At 40.8% G+C, this 16,390-nt stretch overlaps 1 protein-coding gene across 1 annotated transcript in view; it reads right to left on the reverse strand.

Annotated features, from left to right (window-relative positions):
• Window positions 1-10,672: 10,672 nt before the first annotated feature.
• LOC119430279 (alpha-2Db adrenergic receptor-like) overlaps window positions 10,673-16,390 on the reverse strand; it is a 41,761-nt gene continuing 36,043 nt past the window's right edge. Inside the window, exon 2 of the mRNA XM_037697723.1 lies at window positions 10,673-11,822. Coding sequence (XP_037553651.1) covers window positions 10,686-11,822 — 1,137 coding nt within the window. The 3' untranslated portion in view covers window positions 10,673-10,685. The remainder of the gene's footprint in view (window positions 11,823-16,390) is intronic.

Here is a 16,390-nt window from a genome sequence, read left to right on the forward strand (position 1 = left end):
TACGTTGGCCTCCTAGTAGGTCCAGATGGAGTACAACCACAATTGACTCGCACCCAAGGCCTAGACAACCTCAAAGTCCCAACCAATCTCAAAGAACTACAGAGTTTTCTGGGAGTGTGTAATTACTCACGCCAGTTCATAGAGCATTATGCGGATCTCGCAAAACCACTGACTGAACTCTTAAAGAAAGACGTTCCTTTTGTCTGGACTGATACACAGCAGCAGGCAATGAACGCTCTTAAAGACAGGCTCAAGTTAGCCCCATGTCTAGTCTACCCAGACTGCAACAAAGAGTTTTACTTGGAAGTGGGCTTCTCAACTCACTGCATAAGTGCAGGTCTGTACCAAATACACGACAAAGACAAGCGTGTTGTGGCCTATGCCAGCAAAACAATGGCAGGCCCTGAACTACGGTATTCAGACTGTGAGAAGGCTCTATTGACCACTGTGTGGGCAGTGAAACATTTCTCCTGCTATATTGGTGGACAGAGGATTATTGTTGAGACACAACACCAGCCTGTAATGTTTCTAAACAGCCAACACATCAGAGATGGTGTGGTGACAAACTCATGTGTAGCCACATGGCTTATGCCACTTCAAAGTTTTAACCTAGACATCCGCTACGGTCAAAATAAGAAGTCACACTTGGGCACTGATTTGGCAATGTGCCAAGAATGTACACAGGATGTACCAGCCACCCAACAGCCGGTTGTGAGTAAACCCTCAGCTGCTGAGAACCCAAATCACCACTTCTTTGATAGCAATATCTGTAAAGATATGGGAACATTGTACGTGGATGGATGCTCATTCCACCACGAGAAAATCTGCAAAGCAGGTGTTGGAGGAGTTCTCCTCCAGGACCAAGAACAGGTCACATTTGGCTATAAATTAGGCTCTCAGTCTTCTCAGTACGCTGAGATAGCAGGAATCCTCATAGGCCTACAGATGGCAGTGGAACGCTCCATCCAGACGCTAGTCATCTGCACTGACTCTAACTATGCTTGACTTAGTTTCTTGTGTCATCTCGCTCTGTGGAAACAGAACGGTTTTCTCACAAGCAACAAAAAGGTGGTCAAACACAAAGAGCTTTTCATGACATGTGATCACTTAGTGACATCACATGATCTACAAATCTTCTGGAAGAAAGTTCCAGGACATTCCAGAGTCCCAGGCGACGACAAGCACTACAATGACCTTGCAGACTCCCTAGCCAAGGAAGGAGCCGTTGACGGGCCCACGTGGTCCTTTGACCCCTCCTGGCTACTCAACACTCAGTCGACACAACCTACAGCTGAGGTAATGGCAGTCACACGTGCACAAGCTGCAGCTAAACCTGCTGATAACACAGTTTCTGTACGCCCAATGCTGACTGACCCAGACATCATCCAACTTCAGAAGTTGGATCCTGCAATTAACTCGATGGTACTGTATCTGACTGACCCATACAAATACACTCCATCAAAAGGCGAACTGGATTCCAATCCAGACCTTAAAGTCCTCTTTCAGCTGCGCAAACAGTTAAAACTACTTAAAGGCATCCTAACTTTTGCTCATGGACGGACGTCCTCACCCGTGTTCGTGGTCCCCCATGACCACAGGGGGGTGATGTTAGTTCATGCACATGACCTTCCGTCCGCAGGACACAAGGGTGACAATGCCACGCTGAAAGCATTAAAACAGATTGCTTATTGGCCTGGAATGAAGAAGGATGTCAAAGACTACATAAAAGGGTGCCTGGTCTGTGGCCAGTTTCAGCCATCCAGACCACTCCACAGAGCACCACTACATAGTAGAGGCATTGCATTTCCATGGTCGGACCTCCAGATTGACTGGGTCGGACCACTCACTAAGACCTCTAGAGGAAATAAATATTTTCTCACGGTAACCTGCGCGTTTACCAAATGGGTAGAATGTCTACCAGCCCCTAATGACACAGCACAAACCACTGCTATGTTATTAATGAATCATGTATTCTCAAGGTTTGGACTTCCCCTCAGGGTGAACTCAGACCAAGGTACACACTTAACAGGTGAAGTAATGAAAGAAATGTGGAAGACGCTAGGCGTCAAAGCCAACTTCCATATTGGCTACCATCCACAGGCTTCAGGCCAGGTTGAGAGAGCAAACAGGACTGTGGTGAGTATTTTGAAAAAATGCGTAGCCGCAAACCACAAGGACTGGGACGTGAAACTCCCTCTGGTCCTCATGGCTATAAGGGCCACTCCACACACATCGACTGGCATCTCTCCTTTCGAGATGATGACGGGTCGACAAATGACTCTCCCTCTACACCTGTTGTACCAACAAGGCGATGCTGCCATGGCAACAGCCTACACTACACAACAATACATGAAAGACTTGGAAAAACACCTTAAAAACACTTTTGCTTTCGCACAGAAAAACCTGGAAAAATCAGCTGAAGGACGCAAAGCGTACTACGACTTAAAGGCCTCTCACGAGGAAATCCAAGTGGGAGACAGGGTTTGGTACTACACGTTTGCCCCCACAACTGGGAGAAGAGAGTCCGGGACCGGAACTCTCGCCCGTAAACTGATGCCCAGATGGAATGGACCCCATCTGATAACAGACAAACTGTCTCCAGTTGTCTATCAGATAAAAATCAGTAAAGGCCAAAAAGAGCCAATTGTTAAATGGGTACATCGAAACCAGGTTAAACCACACAAGGTGTGCAAAGAAACAACTCCAACGGGACAGTGTGATTGAATCTGACAACCAGGGTGAGAAGAAGCAGTGAAACAATGTTTCTAGTTGCTTAGTCACTACTCTTGTCGATGTTGAAACGTTGTTTATTTGGTTTTGATATTTGTTTCTGAGGTAAAAATGAGTTTTGTATGTATTTTAGTTGGAGACTGTAAAGGACTTTAACTATGCCAACATGCATTTCACTCGTTAAAACCTAATCTTTGCGGAGTCAATGTAGATTAATGCTACCTTAAGTACCATAATCTACATTGGTCTCACAACGCTTAAGCCGAACCTACTCGAACAATTCTATTCGGGGGGATAGCTAATTCTTTTTGATGAGTCTCACCATAGACTCCAAAAACATTTATAAGGAACCTAAACACCCAATCTCAAGTCGTTCGTCTAAAAGGCAACAGACATGTAAACCAACTTAAGTGGCCGTGTAAGTCTAACCTAAACAAAGGTAGCGATGGTGGTATAGTTGGAACACCCTTCCATAGGTATAAACCCCTATAACTACCCTTTTCAGCATGTTCCACCCCTTAACTGGTAGCTGTAGCTGTTCCCAATCATAATAGCTTACACACCAGGTGCATATAGGCTAAGGCCTTATGTAAAATCCCCTTCATAAGCCCACCTTAAACCACATAATTGCATGACACATTGAACCAGAACGACACCGACTGGACGTCACCCAGCGACGACCTTCGCTGGAGGAGACCTACAATCCTGACGTTGGTCTCCAATCTGCATCCAGTGGCCGCATCTTCAGTTCAATCAAGGGAACCCCTCTGTATGCTGATCAATCAACACCTCCATTCGTTGTGGATTTATCGTTGTGGATTATATGACATTTTCCAATGGATTACAGACTTCGTTTCCAAGGGGTTAAAGCATTGCTACAATGGAATTACCAACAACATTATGGAATTACCAACAACATTGTGGAATTACTAACAACACAATGGAATTACCAAAAACATTGTGGGATTACCTTCTTTGACTTTTGTTTTTCCTTGCTGGATTACATCAAGCTCAAGGACATTCGAAGGCGTAAGTTCATGTTGGAATTCATCCCCATGGACAGGCGATGATTTCCAAAGGGGGGACTGTAGTGAACTAAGCCTCAGGTCAAAACCTGATCCTGAGACAGGAACTGTTATTTCATTGATTTGAGTCCAGAAACACAGATTAAGCTCATCCAGAGACTTTCTAAGTGTGTCCTGCACGGATCAATTGAAAGAACACTCTCTTTCATATTATCATTACTATTTTACAAATGTCTTGATAATCAAAAGTGTGTTTAGTTCAAACCATTTTAAATGTTGAAGTGAACTACTCACTTTAAATCAACTGTGAAACAGTATTAATGATTTTTAATCCTCATTCAAAGTAGAAATCAAGTTAAAATGCCTGTTACAAGTAATTATGCATTTTTTGATTTTCTGTCTGAAATGAGCAAGTTGTGATGTCGGTTAAAAGTGAAGGAACGGTCAAAAACATGTTTATCGGAACGAAATGTCATGTTTATCTCTATCAGACAGATAGAAGGAAGACTGGCTCCTAAATGTCTCTGTTTCTTCAAAACATCTTTCTGTCTGTTCTTAAACATCTACGCTTTCTCCTTGACATGTAATGACCCTCTGACGTCACTAAAACCACACCCCGGTTGGTTCGTTCAACCAATCAGGAAGTTCCCAGAAGGAACCGGAAGTGACCTCTTTAAAAGGGTCGACATTTCCTAGTTCCAGGCAGAACAACAGTTCCAGAGCAGAACAAGTTCCAGAGCGGAACAAGAGTTCCAAGAAGAACAACGTTCCAGACATGAACCAAAGTTCTGAGAGCAGAACCGAACGAAAGTTCTGAAGTGCTGGAGTTAGTTGGGAGTTCTTTCGAGTCTCGTGGGGATTATGGAATCTTCCACATATGAGTGGAACTCTGACGGGCTCACAGCTCATGTGAGTCCACCCGGGAGGTGAGCGTGCTGTTGAACGAAGTACCGTCACTACTCCGGACGGTTCTCTGCTATCCTACGGAGACGCTGAAATGGTAACACTGAAAGAGAACTCTACACCGAAGCTGAGATATCTTCTGCAAAGGTACAGAGTCGATTTCCACTACCGAAGTGTACCGAGGTAGAGCTGGGTTCGAATGGAGGGTGTCGTTCTTCGTCAACACATTTTCCCTCACACATCTTTTCTCTCCATTTAAACTCCTTCATTCCCCATCTTTAAAACTCTTCTATCTGCCAGTAATTAATCCAGATATTTTCAGAAATGTCTGTTGTAATTAGTTGCAAGTGAGATATCATGGCCGTATGATTTCTCATTGTAAAGCTCATTAATTAAGCTGTGTTAATTGTAATCAATCTGCCAATTATTGTAAATGTGTGATGTATTTTAAATCGTTCAAAATAAACGGCTCACTGTTGTTGGTGAGTCAGAAATTTAAACACTTTTCCATCCACATTTAATCATTCAAGGCACGAGAGTACTCAGTCCAGAAAAATGAAAGAATCCGTTTAAATTATGGATAATATCAGACAGGTATCATTCATTACAGGCTGATGGTCCTTCTTGAGCATGTGATCAGCTGGTTTTGGTTGTCAGCAGCAAAACTGGTTGATCCACCCTGAGAAGGTGCTATTTAAGAGACTGAGCTGAATACAGCAGCTCAGACTGAGGAAGTCTCTCGGATGAGAGACGAAACGTTTCTACATTTTTTTGTTGTTTTGCTTTGTTTTGTTTTAATGAATGTCCAGAGGACCAGATTTAACTTTTTTAGATTTTTCTACCTGGATTATTGAGCATGCATCAGGATATCAAATTTAAATATTCTTTGCAGTACATGGCTACAGGACATATCTTGTTTATTATTTTAAAATTATTCTCCTTCACTTTAACAGATTTAGACCATTTGACAAATTCGTTTTCACACCAGACAGTCCGGTAGACTCGGTTGGGAACCAATATTCATGAGCTTTTGTTTACATTTGAGCTGGTGCGTTTGCATTCACACTGCACTGTGCAGTCGAGACAACCTGTTGAACCAACCTATTCCCCCGCTCACCTGTGGGGGCGCTGCACCAAGAACTACTGAAAGAAACAACACAAAAACCTCTGAAGACACGTCTTCTTCTTCTTCTGTAAATAAAAATAAAAACGAAGTGGCATCAAGTTTGAGCAGTTTTAGGAGTTATATTTTGTCATTTTTCAAAAATGGACTTAGCATGAGCAGAAGATGAGACAGAAGACCATAGAGAATATTGTTTTTCCACACAAGGCAGCTGACGGCTCCATATGAGGTAAGAGAAATGTGTGTTTGTTTACCCTGCGGTCTGTTTACATTCACACTGTACTCGAACCACGCTGGAGTTCGCTTCTACCGGACCGAGATCTAGGTTTTAGCCCGGGCCAGAGTTCGCCTTTTTGTTCCGTGACAGAGTTCGATGGCGCGTTCACACCTCCCTAAACGAACCGGACTTTCTAGGAAAACGAGCTAGAGTTCGATTAAAGCAGACTTAACAGGACTGGTGTGAATGCACCCTTTGTTATACTTAGTAAATCCTTTGTCACAAACATTCATTGATAATCATTTCATTTGAAGTCAACTAATTTACAGATATTTAATTTTAATGTGGGCATCAAATCGTCACCTTTGAATATATAATATTTTTAATTATTGAATCAGTTGTTGGTCAGGCTACTTCTTGTTGTGCCATTAGCTCTAAAATAGTTACTGAATCAAGTGTTTACGTCCATCCATCTGTTAAGATATTTCCTATTTAGACTGGTCCTATGGCTTTGATCTGCTCAGAGACGGGATTATAATGAAATTATGAATCGGTTCTGACTGGGTTAAACTGGGCCAGCAGCTCTCAAGAGAGTCTCCCTGATGATTCAATATCAGTCAAATAGTTTTAATCTGCTTGCCACATCACGTAGGAAGGCTTTGAAGCACCGTTTCATATTTTTCCTAACACGTCAGTCCACAGAAGATCACACTTAGTCACGCCTCCTCATACACTGACAGGTTGAGCTCCCCCTTCTGCGAAGGCGGAGCCTAGGACCCTATAAAGAAGTAATGAGACGAGACATCGAGGCTCTTCTTCCCGCTCTGTGAACGCGTCACAGACTGAATAGAGTCCAGTGCTATGAATTGTAATCTTTTACTGCCTTTTTCTAATATAATTGATAAAACTTAATTGACGTTTCCTTGATTTATTGATTAGTATAGTTGCCATTTCTGAGGAAGTTTCGAGCCGGGGGTGAAGACGTGGGCTAGAGGGGGTTTCCGGATCCGGTGGCCCGCAGCCAGCTCCCGTCTTTAACACATCCACGGGGGTAGCAGCCTAAGTAGGGAGGTCCAGACTTCCCTCTCCCCAGCCACTTGGGCCAGCTCTTCCAGGGGTATCCCAAGGTGTTCCAAGTGTTTACTTATGTAGGTAAAACTAGATGTTAAACAACCATTGAAATACACCAGGATGCAGGAAATGGCATCTACTTTATTCAAAAATTTCTGGGGGAGGACCCCCAGACCCCTCCATCAGTGTGTGTCCGGCCACACACACATTATAAATGCTTCTGACACCAGTGGCCAACCCGTTACTAAACAAGTGCACATATGGTGTCATGTGGTGTTCAAAGTGCATTCAACTTAATTCAGTCTTGATGGTTTATGTCAATGAGCATTTGGAGTTTTATAAATAAAAATACACTTGATAGTTAGAATTTTAAGTATATTTACTGTATATTATGGTAATTTATTCTGTATTTTGCCAGATTATGGTGATTCTGGGGTCGTGATGATGGGGCCCTTGAAGATTGTTGCCCAGGGTACAGCGAAGTGTTAATCTGTCCCTGTCTGTAAGCTAGAACTCACATGCAAATCCCTCCCCCTGCCATCCTTCCTGAGGGTTTTCAGAGTGAAAAGAAGTTTTAGTAACATGTAAAATGTGAACGGGTGTGAAGCTGTCAGGATGAACTTCTGTAGTTTTTAGGTAAGTGTTGCCTAGCAACCAGAAGACATTTCTGCGCCTTGTGCTCCTTCTGCAGCTGCAGACACTCATATCTGAGTCTTCTGCTCGAAAAGGAGTCAGCTCGGTTATCGTTTCTAAACACACTGATCTCGTTTTTCACAGACTCCACTCCACGTAGAGCGATGGAATATCTCAGCAGTGAGTGGACGTCAGTGTTTGTGGACAGAACCAGGAACAAAGTCAGTATTTATTAACTGTAGAGCCGGTTGTTTCCTCCTGAGCCTCAGAGGATAATTATCAGCGGCTGCATGAGCTTCATATTGATTAGCAGATTCTCCAGTGGTTTGGCGTTGTCTCCTCCATTTCTTTCTTTTGTCGTCTTTTTTGTGCAGCAGCTGAACTCGACTGTTAGCTGCACATGAATGTTTAATGTTTCTGCCCTCAGGCGCTGCAGTGTCAACAGAACAAAGCTGTTGCACGAAAAACTAGAAACTTTCACACTGCATGCTGATTTATTTATTTTTTTATGTCAGCGCTGAAAGTTAAAGTTTGAACTTTAACCTCTCAGGCACAGAGTTTGTTTAACACTGTTTATAGGATCTTCAGCCATTTTATTGTAGATTTCTAGAGCTTTTCTTCATTTCTGTCAAACGGATGGAAGAGCAGACCAGGCTGAAGACATTTAGAAGGTCCGGTGGAAAAGTTTACTGACCTGCAACCATTTTCGGACCAATTAACATTTAAGATGAAACATCTGCCTTCATAGAGTTAGCTGTCATAATCAGCTGTGAAGATAAATTAGTCTCAAAAGAAGTCACACAAGCGTACAACAATGCGTGCGTAGAACAAGATCTTCAGATGTGTAAACAGTTTTTTTGATGTTCATATTTCAAAATGCACAAGTAATGCAAAATGCTGCAGTATATCCAAAAATGTTAATTTTGTACAAATAAACAACTTGATATGAGTAAGTGGAACTACTACAACTAAAATATATATTTTCCAGGTACCAGTAATTTTATTTCACAAGAAGAATAAACTGCCAATTTTGACCAGTTTATTTAAAATGTACAATCCACAAAGACAAAAATACCATAAACTAGATATTTTTCAGTAGTTTATCCACAAAAAGGAAATGTTAATTTTATGGATCATACGGTTGAAATAAACATCCCAAAAAGGTTAAAATATATTTATGGGGACTATATCTTTTTTCATGGTAGATTTTTCACAAGCAGAATACTATAATCATTTTAGGTTATTTTCACAAAATTAACATTTTTGGAACCCAGTCATGTCACATTGTAAGCGTATAAGTTTTAATATAGGGGTTATGAGCTCCTGTGCCAAGAAACGAGTCGTTTCCCAATAACTCAGTAAACCTGCTAACGCTCAGATGTCCCAGCTTTTTACAAGTCTTGAAAGCAGCATTGTCTATGTGAATCTTAAGCAGCAATAAAGCCTCAAATGTCACTCTCACAGGCAGCTGAACCATCTGCAGCAGGTATTTTGTGCACATTTATTAGACAATTTGTATGTGCAGCATATTACTACTTGTGCAAACTGAAATGTGTACATGTGAAAAACTGTTTACACATTTTTGAGTCGTTGCAATCTTATACGCTTGTGTGACTACTGAGACTAATTTAACTTCAGAGTCATCGGATTATTTAATACATGAGTATTTGAATAATGAATCAATACTCCAAGTGTCTGCCAAGCCCTTTAATGTCAATTTGACAGCACAGTGGAAAACAGGATTTGATCTGAAACCCACACACACACACACACACACACACACACACACACGCACATTAGGGGTGTAACAGTATCTAAGCCATGAGGATGACGGTTCACTACTACAGGAAACCAACACAAATACAAAATGTTAGTGATCAGTTTTTTAACCAGAGGCAAAGAAAACAAGTGGAACTTGTAAGAAGGGAGGCTCTACGATGACTCCAGCTATGATTTGTTTCCTCATGACTTCACTACAAGATGAAACAAGAGTACAGCATACAGCACATTAGGCTCCTGCCTGCTAATTATGGTCCAGACAAGCAGAGACCTTGTATACTATTTGACCTTGATTTGTGACCTTGAACTGACACTCTGTCCAGTGATGATGCATACAGTATGTGTATCAAGTTTCATTAAATTTTCTTGAGTGGATCAGAAGCTCTGATCTGCACAAGAAAATGTTTATGATCGTATGGAGATGATACCATAATACATGTGTAAAATTAACTTTATTTTTATGCATATGAATGTTTCTGTTCAGTGCCCTGAGACGACTTCTGTTGTGACTTGGTGCTATATAAATAAACTGAACTGAATTAAAAAGTCATTTGCTCTGATTTTTTTTTTTTCAATCCGAACTGCTTACAGTGTCTTACAGGCCCGAGCTAAACAAACAAAGAAATTATCAAGCAGCTGCAGTTGTAAAAAAATATAAATAAATAAAAAGGACTTTATGCAAAATATAAAGTGCTACAGAACTAAATATATTTTTCCAGTGTCAACATAAATCAAATGTGAAACTCTCAAAATAACCTTTTTAGCTAGATGTGTTTCTGTGAAAGTGACGCTTGATATTGGGGAACTTGAATAAATTCACAAACAGCCTGCCATAAATGTTTTAATTCCACGATGTGTGGATTAAAGTATGTGGATGTTTCTGTTCAGTGCCCTGAGATGACTTCTGTTGTGACTTGGAGCTATAGAAATTAGCTCAATAGAATTATGACAAACTGCTTGCCGTACTTCACCTCTCATCTCCTGCTGCTCCCGAGCTTCTCCAGAGCTGACCTGAACCAAACGGGCCGTTCAGCTTCTTGCGATTTTGAACCAGCCATGTTTCATTTGATGTGTGTGGGAGTGGTGATCACCTGGGACTGGTGTATTTTTGTAATTCCCTCGACTATACCTGACCCGTCTGTACTGAACCGTCATGGTACAAATACACATACTGTTACATCCCTAACACACATATGTTCTCATCCTACGTCCTTTTATGGGAATGAAACAAAATCTTCTTGAAGGCCCTCCTGAAGTCTCTGTTGAAAATGGTGTAGATGATGGGGTTCAAGCAGCTGTTGCAGTATCCGATCCAGAAAAACAGGTTGAAGAGCGTTTCTGGGATGATGCAGTTCTCTCTGCAGATCGCATGCAGGCTGTAAGTGAAGAAGAAAGGGAACCAGCAGAGGACGAAAACCCCCATCACCACAGCCAAGACAAAGGTGAAACGCTTCTCCCTCATCTGAGCCACTTTGTTTTTGGACAGAGACATCTGCCTGCTGCGAACAGGCAGCGGAGACGGGAGGAGGAAGTGCTGGGAATACTGGTCGGAGGAGGCCCACGATATGGAGGCACAAGAAGGCGGAGGAAGAGGGGGTTTCAATTTGTTGCCTGTTCCCTCAGCGTCCTTCACCTCCTCTGTTTTCACCCTTCCTCCACCTTTCTGGGGGAACTGGAGGGATGAGGAAAAAGATGTTTTGATGTCAGCTTCGCAGCTTCGATCCTCCAGGTCGATATCATCCAGCTCTCCTCGCCTCTGACTGCTGCTGTTGCTGTCGAGGTTGGAGGAGCAGTGTCGGTTTTCAGGCCTCGGGGTGTCCAGTTTGTACTGGGCCTTGGCTTTCCTTTGGCCCGTAGTGACAGCCCCCACAAAGCAGGTCTCAGACTGGGATGGTTGCCGCTCCATGATGTTCTTTGCCACAAATACGGTGGAGGCTCGCTGCTTGGCAACCCGGTATATCTTACAGTAAACAAGAATCATAATGACTCCCGGGGCGAAAAAGGACACCATGCAGGATGAAAGGATGTACCAGGTCTGGTTGTTGATCAGACACTCATGCTGGGTAGTTTCGTTCCCATCCTCTTCTGTAAAATTGTTGTCTTTGTGGGTCATGAGGAGCGGTGGGGATGAGATGACGATGGAGATGAGCCACACTATGCTGATCATCACTTTGATTCGTTTAGGAGTTCGTTTGCGGTTGTAGCTAACGGCTTTAGTGACGGACCAGTAGCGGTCGAGGCTGATGGCACAGAGGTGGACGATGGAGGACGTGCAGAAGAGGACGTCCAGAGCCAGGTAGAAGGAGCACCAGGTAGAGCCAAAGTACCAGTACCCCATAACCTGGAGAGAGAATATTAAAGTTACATTTCAGAAGTTTTTTAATGCAGATTTTATTTCTTCCATCACAGATTCAGCCATGACAGACGTGCCAGAAGGTTGTTTTTATTTAATTAATACCTCTTTGGTGTCATGCTGGACTTGAGTTTACAGCTCACAAACATGTTGTAAAAATGTTCAAGTTGACAGTCCTTAAACTTCTAACCTAAAATCCAGAAACATTTTAAGAGTAAAAAAAAGTCAAAGATTTTTATTCATCTTACAAATAATTAAATTCATGTTGGAATTCTGGGACTTTAAAACCCAATCTGTTCACAAGATCTTCTGAAAAACCTTAATTCCTGTTGCAAACATTCATTTTCATAATAGTTCACATTTGATTATAACAGCAGGTAAGATTATTTTGATTATATCAAGATAAGAACATGTTGATAAAGAAGGTTTAACAGAAATCCATAGAAACATATTTGATAGTTAATTTAATTTTTTTAAAGTATTTGGTAAGGGCTTCTAAAATGTGAGGAATTTTGTTTAAAATCTTTTTAAACTGAATTATTTTTAGGTGTTGTTCCAATATTTTCTCAACAGTTGTTTTTTTTTACCCAATAATCATAAAGTTATGTTAAAGTTTCCTTACTAAAATGACTGCAACTTTATTTTACAGTCCTTTAGTTACTCAGCGGTAAATGTTTATATACAGTATACAGCTGTGTGCATATATATATATATATATATATATATATATATGTACAGTATATACACACACACTCATCTGCTGCTTGCAGATGGAGGACTTTTGCACTTAGCCTCATTTTTGAGTTTGTTATTGTAAGTCAGGTTTTATGAATGTAGCTTTGAAACAAAACTATTTTTATTAGTCATAACTAAGTCTCAGAAACTGACATCACATCCTTTGCTTTGTCACATTGTATCACTGTATTGTGTCAAATAAAACTCATTGAAGTAAACTGTGATTATGAACAGTCTTATCGTTGATTCTTTAATATACTGGATCGCTGGCAGTGTATTCAGTTCAATTCAATTCAGTTTATTTATATAGCGCCAAATCACAACAAAGTTGTATCATGACACAGGGATGAACAAAACTCATATAAATGTCTCTATTTTCTGTTATTAACATGAATTCAATTTAATTCAGTTTATTTATATAGCGCCAAATCACAACAAAGTTGCCTCAGGGCACTTTACAGGAACATTCACATACATAAAAGCCAATTAGTAAAGTTCTCTATCTAGGAATCCAGCAGACAAGTTGAATCTTGACTTTGTGAATGAATGAACATTAAAAAGAGTTTCTACTGAAAAGAGAACAAAGACTTGTGAACAAAGGGACTCAAGACAGAAAATTCACTTTTTATTGAGCAAAAACAAGCGTTATGCCTGTGTCCCCCGTCACTGAGGGATTTGAACAGGAATGTTTGTAGTTCTTGAGATGAGTGTTTTTCTGAACTGGAACTGAACAGATAATGTAAGTAAATCTTAATGTTTTTGTTGCGAGATATTCAAGACGGTTAGAGTGACACTGTGGAGAAGAAGATAAGTTTTGTTTTTATTTGACTGAGGCAGCACAACCACAGAGTGATGGATCCTGGAGAGTGAAGAGAGTAATTTTATCCACCACTAGGAGCAGTGGAGGAGCCAAGGGTGGCCAATGGTGACCTTGGCCACCATATTAAACTGGGTTTCTTTTTCAGAAACAGATCCTGTCTAACCCTGAATGCTAGGAAACGCCTTGTATCTGTGACTTTCCTTCCCTCCATTAATTATGGTGACATTATTTACATGAACGCTCCTACAAGCATCCTGCAGATGTTGGATGCTGTCTATCATGGTGCACTAAGATTCATAACTGGCTGTGATTATCGTACCCACCACTGCACCCTGTATTCACTGGTTAACTGGTCATCATTAACTTCACGCAGACTCTCTCACTGGTACATTTTCATCTTTAAATCACTTCTTGGTCTGCTGCCTTCATACATCTCCTCCTACATGTCTCTGCGTGAGTGCAGCTACAGAGTGCGCTCTCAGGACATTATTACCTGCAGTGTTCCCTCAGTGAGGACTGAACTAGGCAAAAGGGCCTTCTCCTACTCTGCTCCTGTTTCCTGGAATATCTTGCAAAAAGATCTGAAGCTCTCGACCTTGACCTCTCTAAGTGGCTTCAAGAATCTGTTGGACTCCTGGCAGGGACCAATGCAGACATGTTCCTGTTTTTAGTTTTCTACGTTTGCCTTAGAATCTAGCTGTTTTTGTTACTGTTTTTTTGCCATCTTATTTGTAAAAAACAATCTGTATGCCTTTTTTGTGGCTGTCTGTTGTTGTTGCTGTTGTCCGTTGTTTTCATCACTCTTTGTTGAAATCAGGTCTCTCTTGTAAATGAGTCCTCGAGGCTCAATGGGATTTACCTGTTTAAATAAAGGTTGAATGAATATATACACAATGGCCATCTTGGATTTTGACTTGGCAACTCAATTTTATGTAGCGACCTTTTTCGGCATCTAGATTTAGCTACACACAAAAATGGAAATATATGTACCTGCTTATTTTTCAATGTATCAAGCTCAAAACGTACACCGACAGAGGCTATTTCCCATAGGCCTTTTTCACTATGACGTCAGACAACTTCCTTTTTGACTCAATGCTGTGAATCATTACTTCCGGGTCTATTCTCCCTCGGGAAACCTGTCTGGAAACTTAATGGAATTTCATTCATTCAGCCTTTATTTATAGAGGTTATATTACAAGATATAGCATAAGGTTAATAAAAACAGTATTTATGTGTTTGTTAGGTGTGGTAACGTTATCCATCATTGCAGCAACTTTAGCCACAGTAGCTAAAATATACAACACAGGCTGTCAGTGCTCTAACGTTTAAAGGTTTACTAGCTATATTAACGTTAATACAAACAGTATTTACGTGTTAGTTAGCTGTGGTAACGCTATCCATCATTGTCAATTTACCATTCTGTAACTGTGTAAGGAAACAGCCTCCAATTGGAAAGTAAGCTAGCTAACAGCTAACAGGTAGCTAAAATATACACTGCTGCTGCCTGTCAGTGCTGTAACATTAAAATGTTTACTTTATCTATTAATGTAAAATCTCTGACATCTTCCAACATTGTTGTTTAGAATAGCATTTTAAATATTAAATTAAAAACTATATGTCAAACCATTTCCATGTTCTGATGTGATTAAATAATTTCTCTTTTTACTTTCTTCTTGTGTCCATCTTTCTCAGCAGCAGCTCACTTAACCAGCATGACACAGTCTTCAAGATGTTGTTATTGCAGTGTGCCATGTTGTTTCAATAATAAACAAAAAACACCGTATTTGAGTTTCCAAAATTTTCCCGTGGACAAAGAAAAACGTTCCCGTTGGGTGAGAGCGATCAGGAGAGATGAAGGGCCAACTTTTAAAATCCTTCGTGGGAGCACACATGCAGTCTGCACTTTGCCCCAGAAGATCTAAATTCATCAGCCAGTAGAAGAACCCGTATCAGACAAGGAGCAGTACCATTTAGATTTTGCTGGAATGATTGGGGTAAATGGAGGGAGGACAGTGCTGAACATTTTTAAAAATAAACAAAAATGTGTCATGACCATGAAGTGTCTGATTTCCCACCTCTAGGGAGACGCTCACAAGCTCGTGAGTCAGTTTACCTGTGAGCAAGAAAGTGTCTCGGTGCTGCTGGCCAGGATGACTCCTAGGAGATGCCTGACCCCGGGAACTGTACAGAGGAGGCATCGCCTACAGGTGCAGTGGCAAAAGATCACAACTCTGCCTGACATCCTTCTCCGGGTTATTATTGCAGAAAATGTATTTTAGAAAAAATATATGGCAGTGAATAACACTGCAACCATCTTGTGGTTGTATTCAGAACATGTTAGACTTGCTAATGGTTGAGAGACGTCAGTAAATACATGAAATGATTTGAATGAGGAGGAGCAGCTTTATACTTTATGAAAAATATTGCATATTTTGTGTTTTCCCCTTTGAAAAAAATTACATATATCTTCACCTCAGAACTGTCAAGGCAATAACGAGTAAGTAATAGGAGAAATGCTGTAATACAAAAGATATTTGATAATTGAACAGGAAATTAATGGGTGGATAAGTGATGTCTATTAAGATTTATATTTTCTTTTCTCTTAGGTCAACTGGATGATGCTGCACGGAGAATTCAAGAGTTGCAGAGACAAGTTTTGTCCTTAGAAATGGAAATCCAGCAGCTGACAATTAATAAGTGCCCTCCTGTGTGTGTGTGTGTGTGTGTGTGTGTGTGTGTGTGTGTGTATATAAATATATATACATATATATAAGTTTATTTACCAACATTGCTCCATGTACAGTGTTCAATAAAATTATTAAATTAAATTTTGCAAGAAGTAGCCACAAACCTTGTTTAATTGTTACACAACAGAAGCTTTAATTTTGAGCATTTCCTCCCTTCCTCCATGTACTACATTACCAGATGTGTAAAATATACAAACAGATGCAATTTAAATGTAAAAGATGTACATATGCAGATTACTGAAGACAAGCTATTT

Source organism: Nematolebias whitei, chromosome 2, assembly GCF_014905685.2.
Source record: "Nematolebias whitei isolate Nwh7 chromosome 2, NemWhi1, whole genome shotgun sequence".
Taxonomy (NCBI): domain Eukaryota; kingdom Metazoa; phylum Chordata; class Actinopteri; order Cyprinodontiformes; family Rivulidae; genus Nematolebias; species Nematolebias whitei.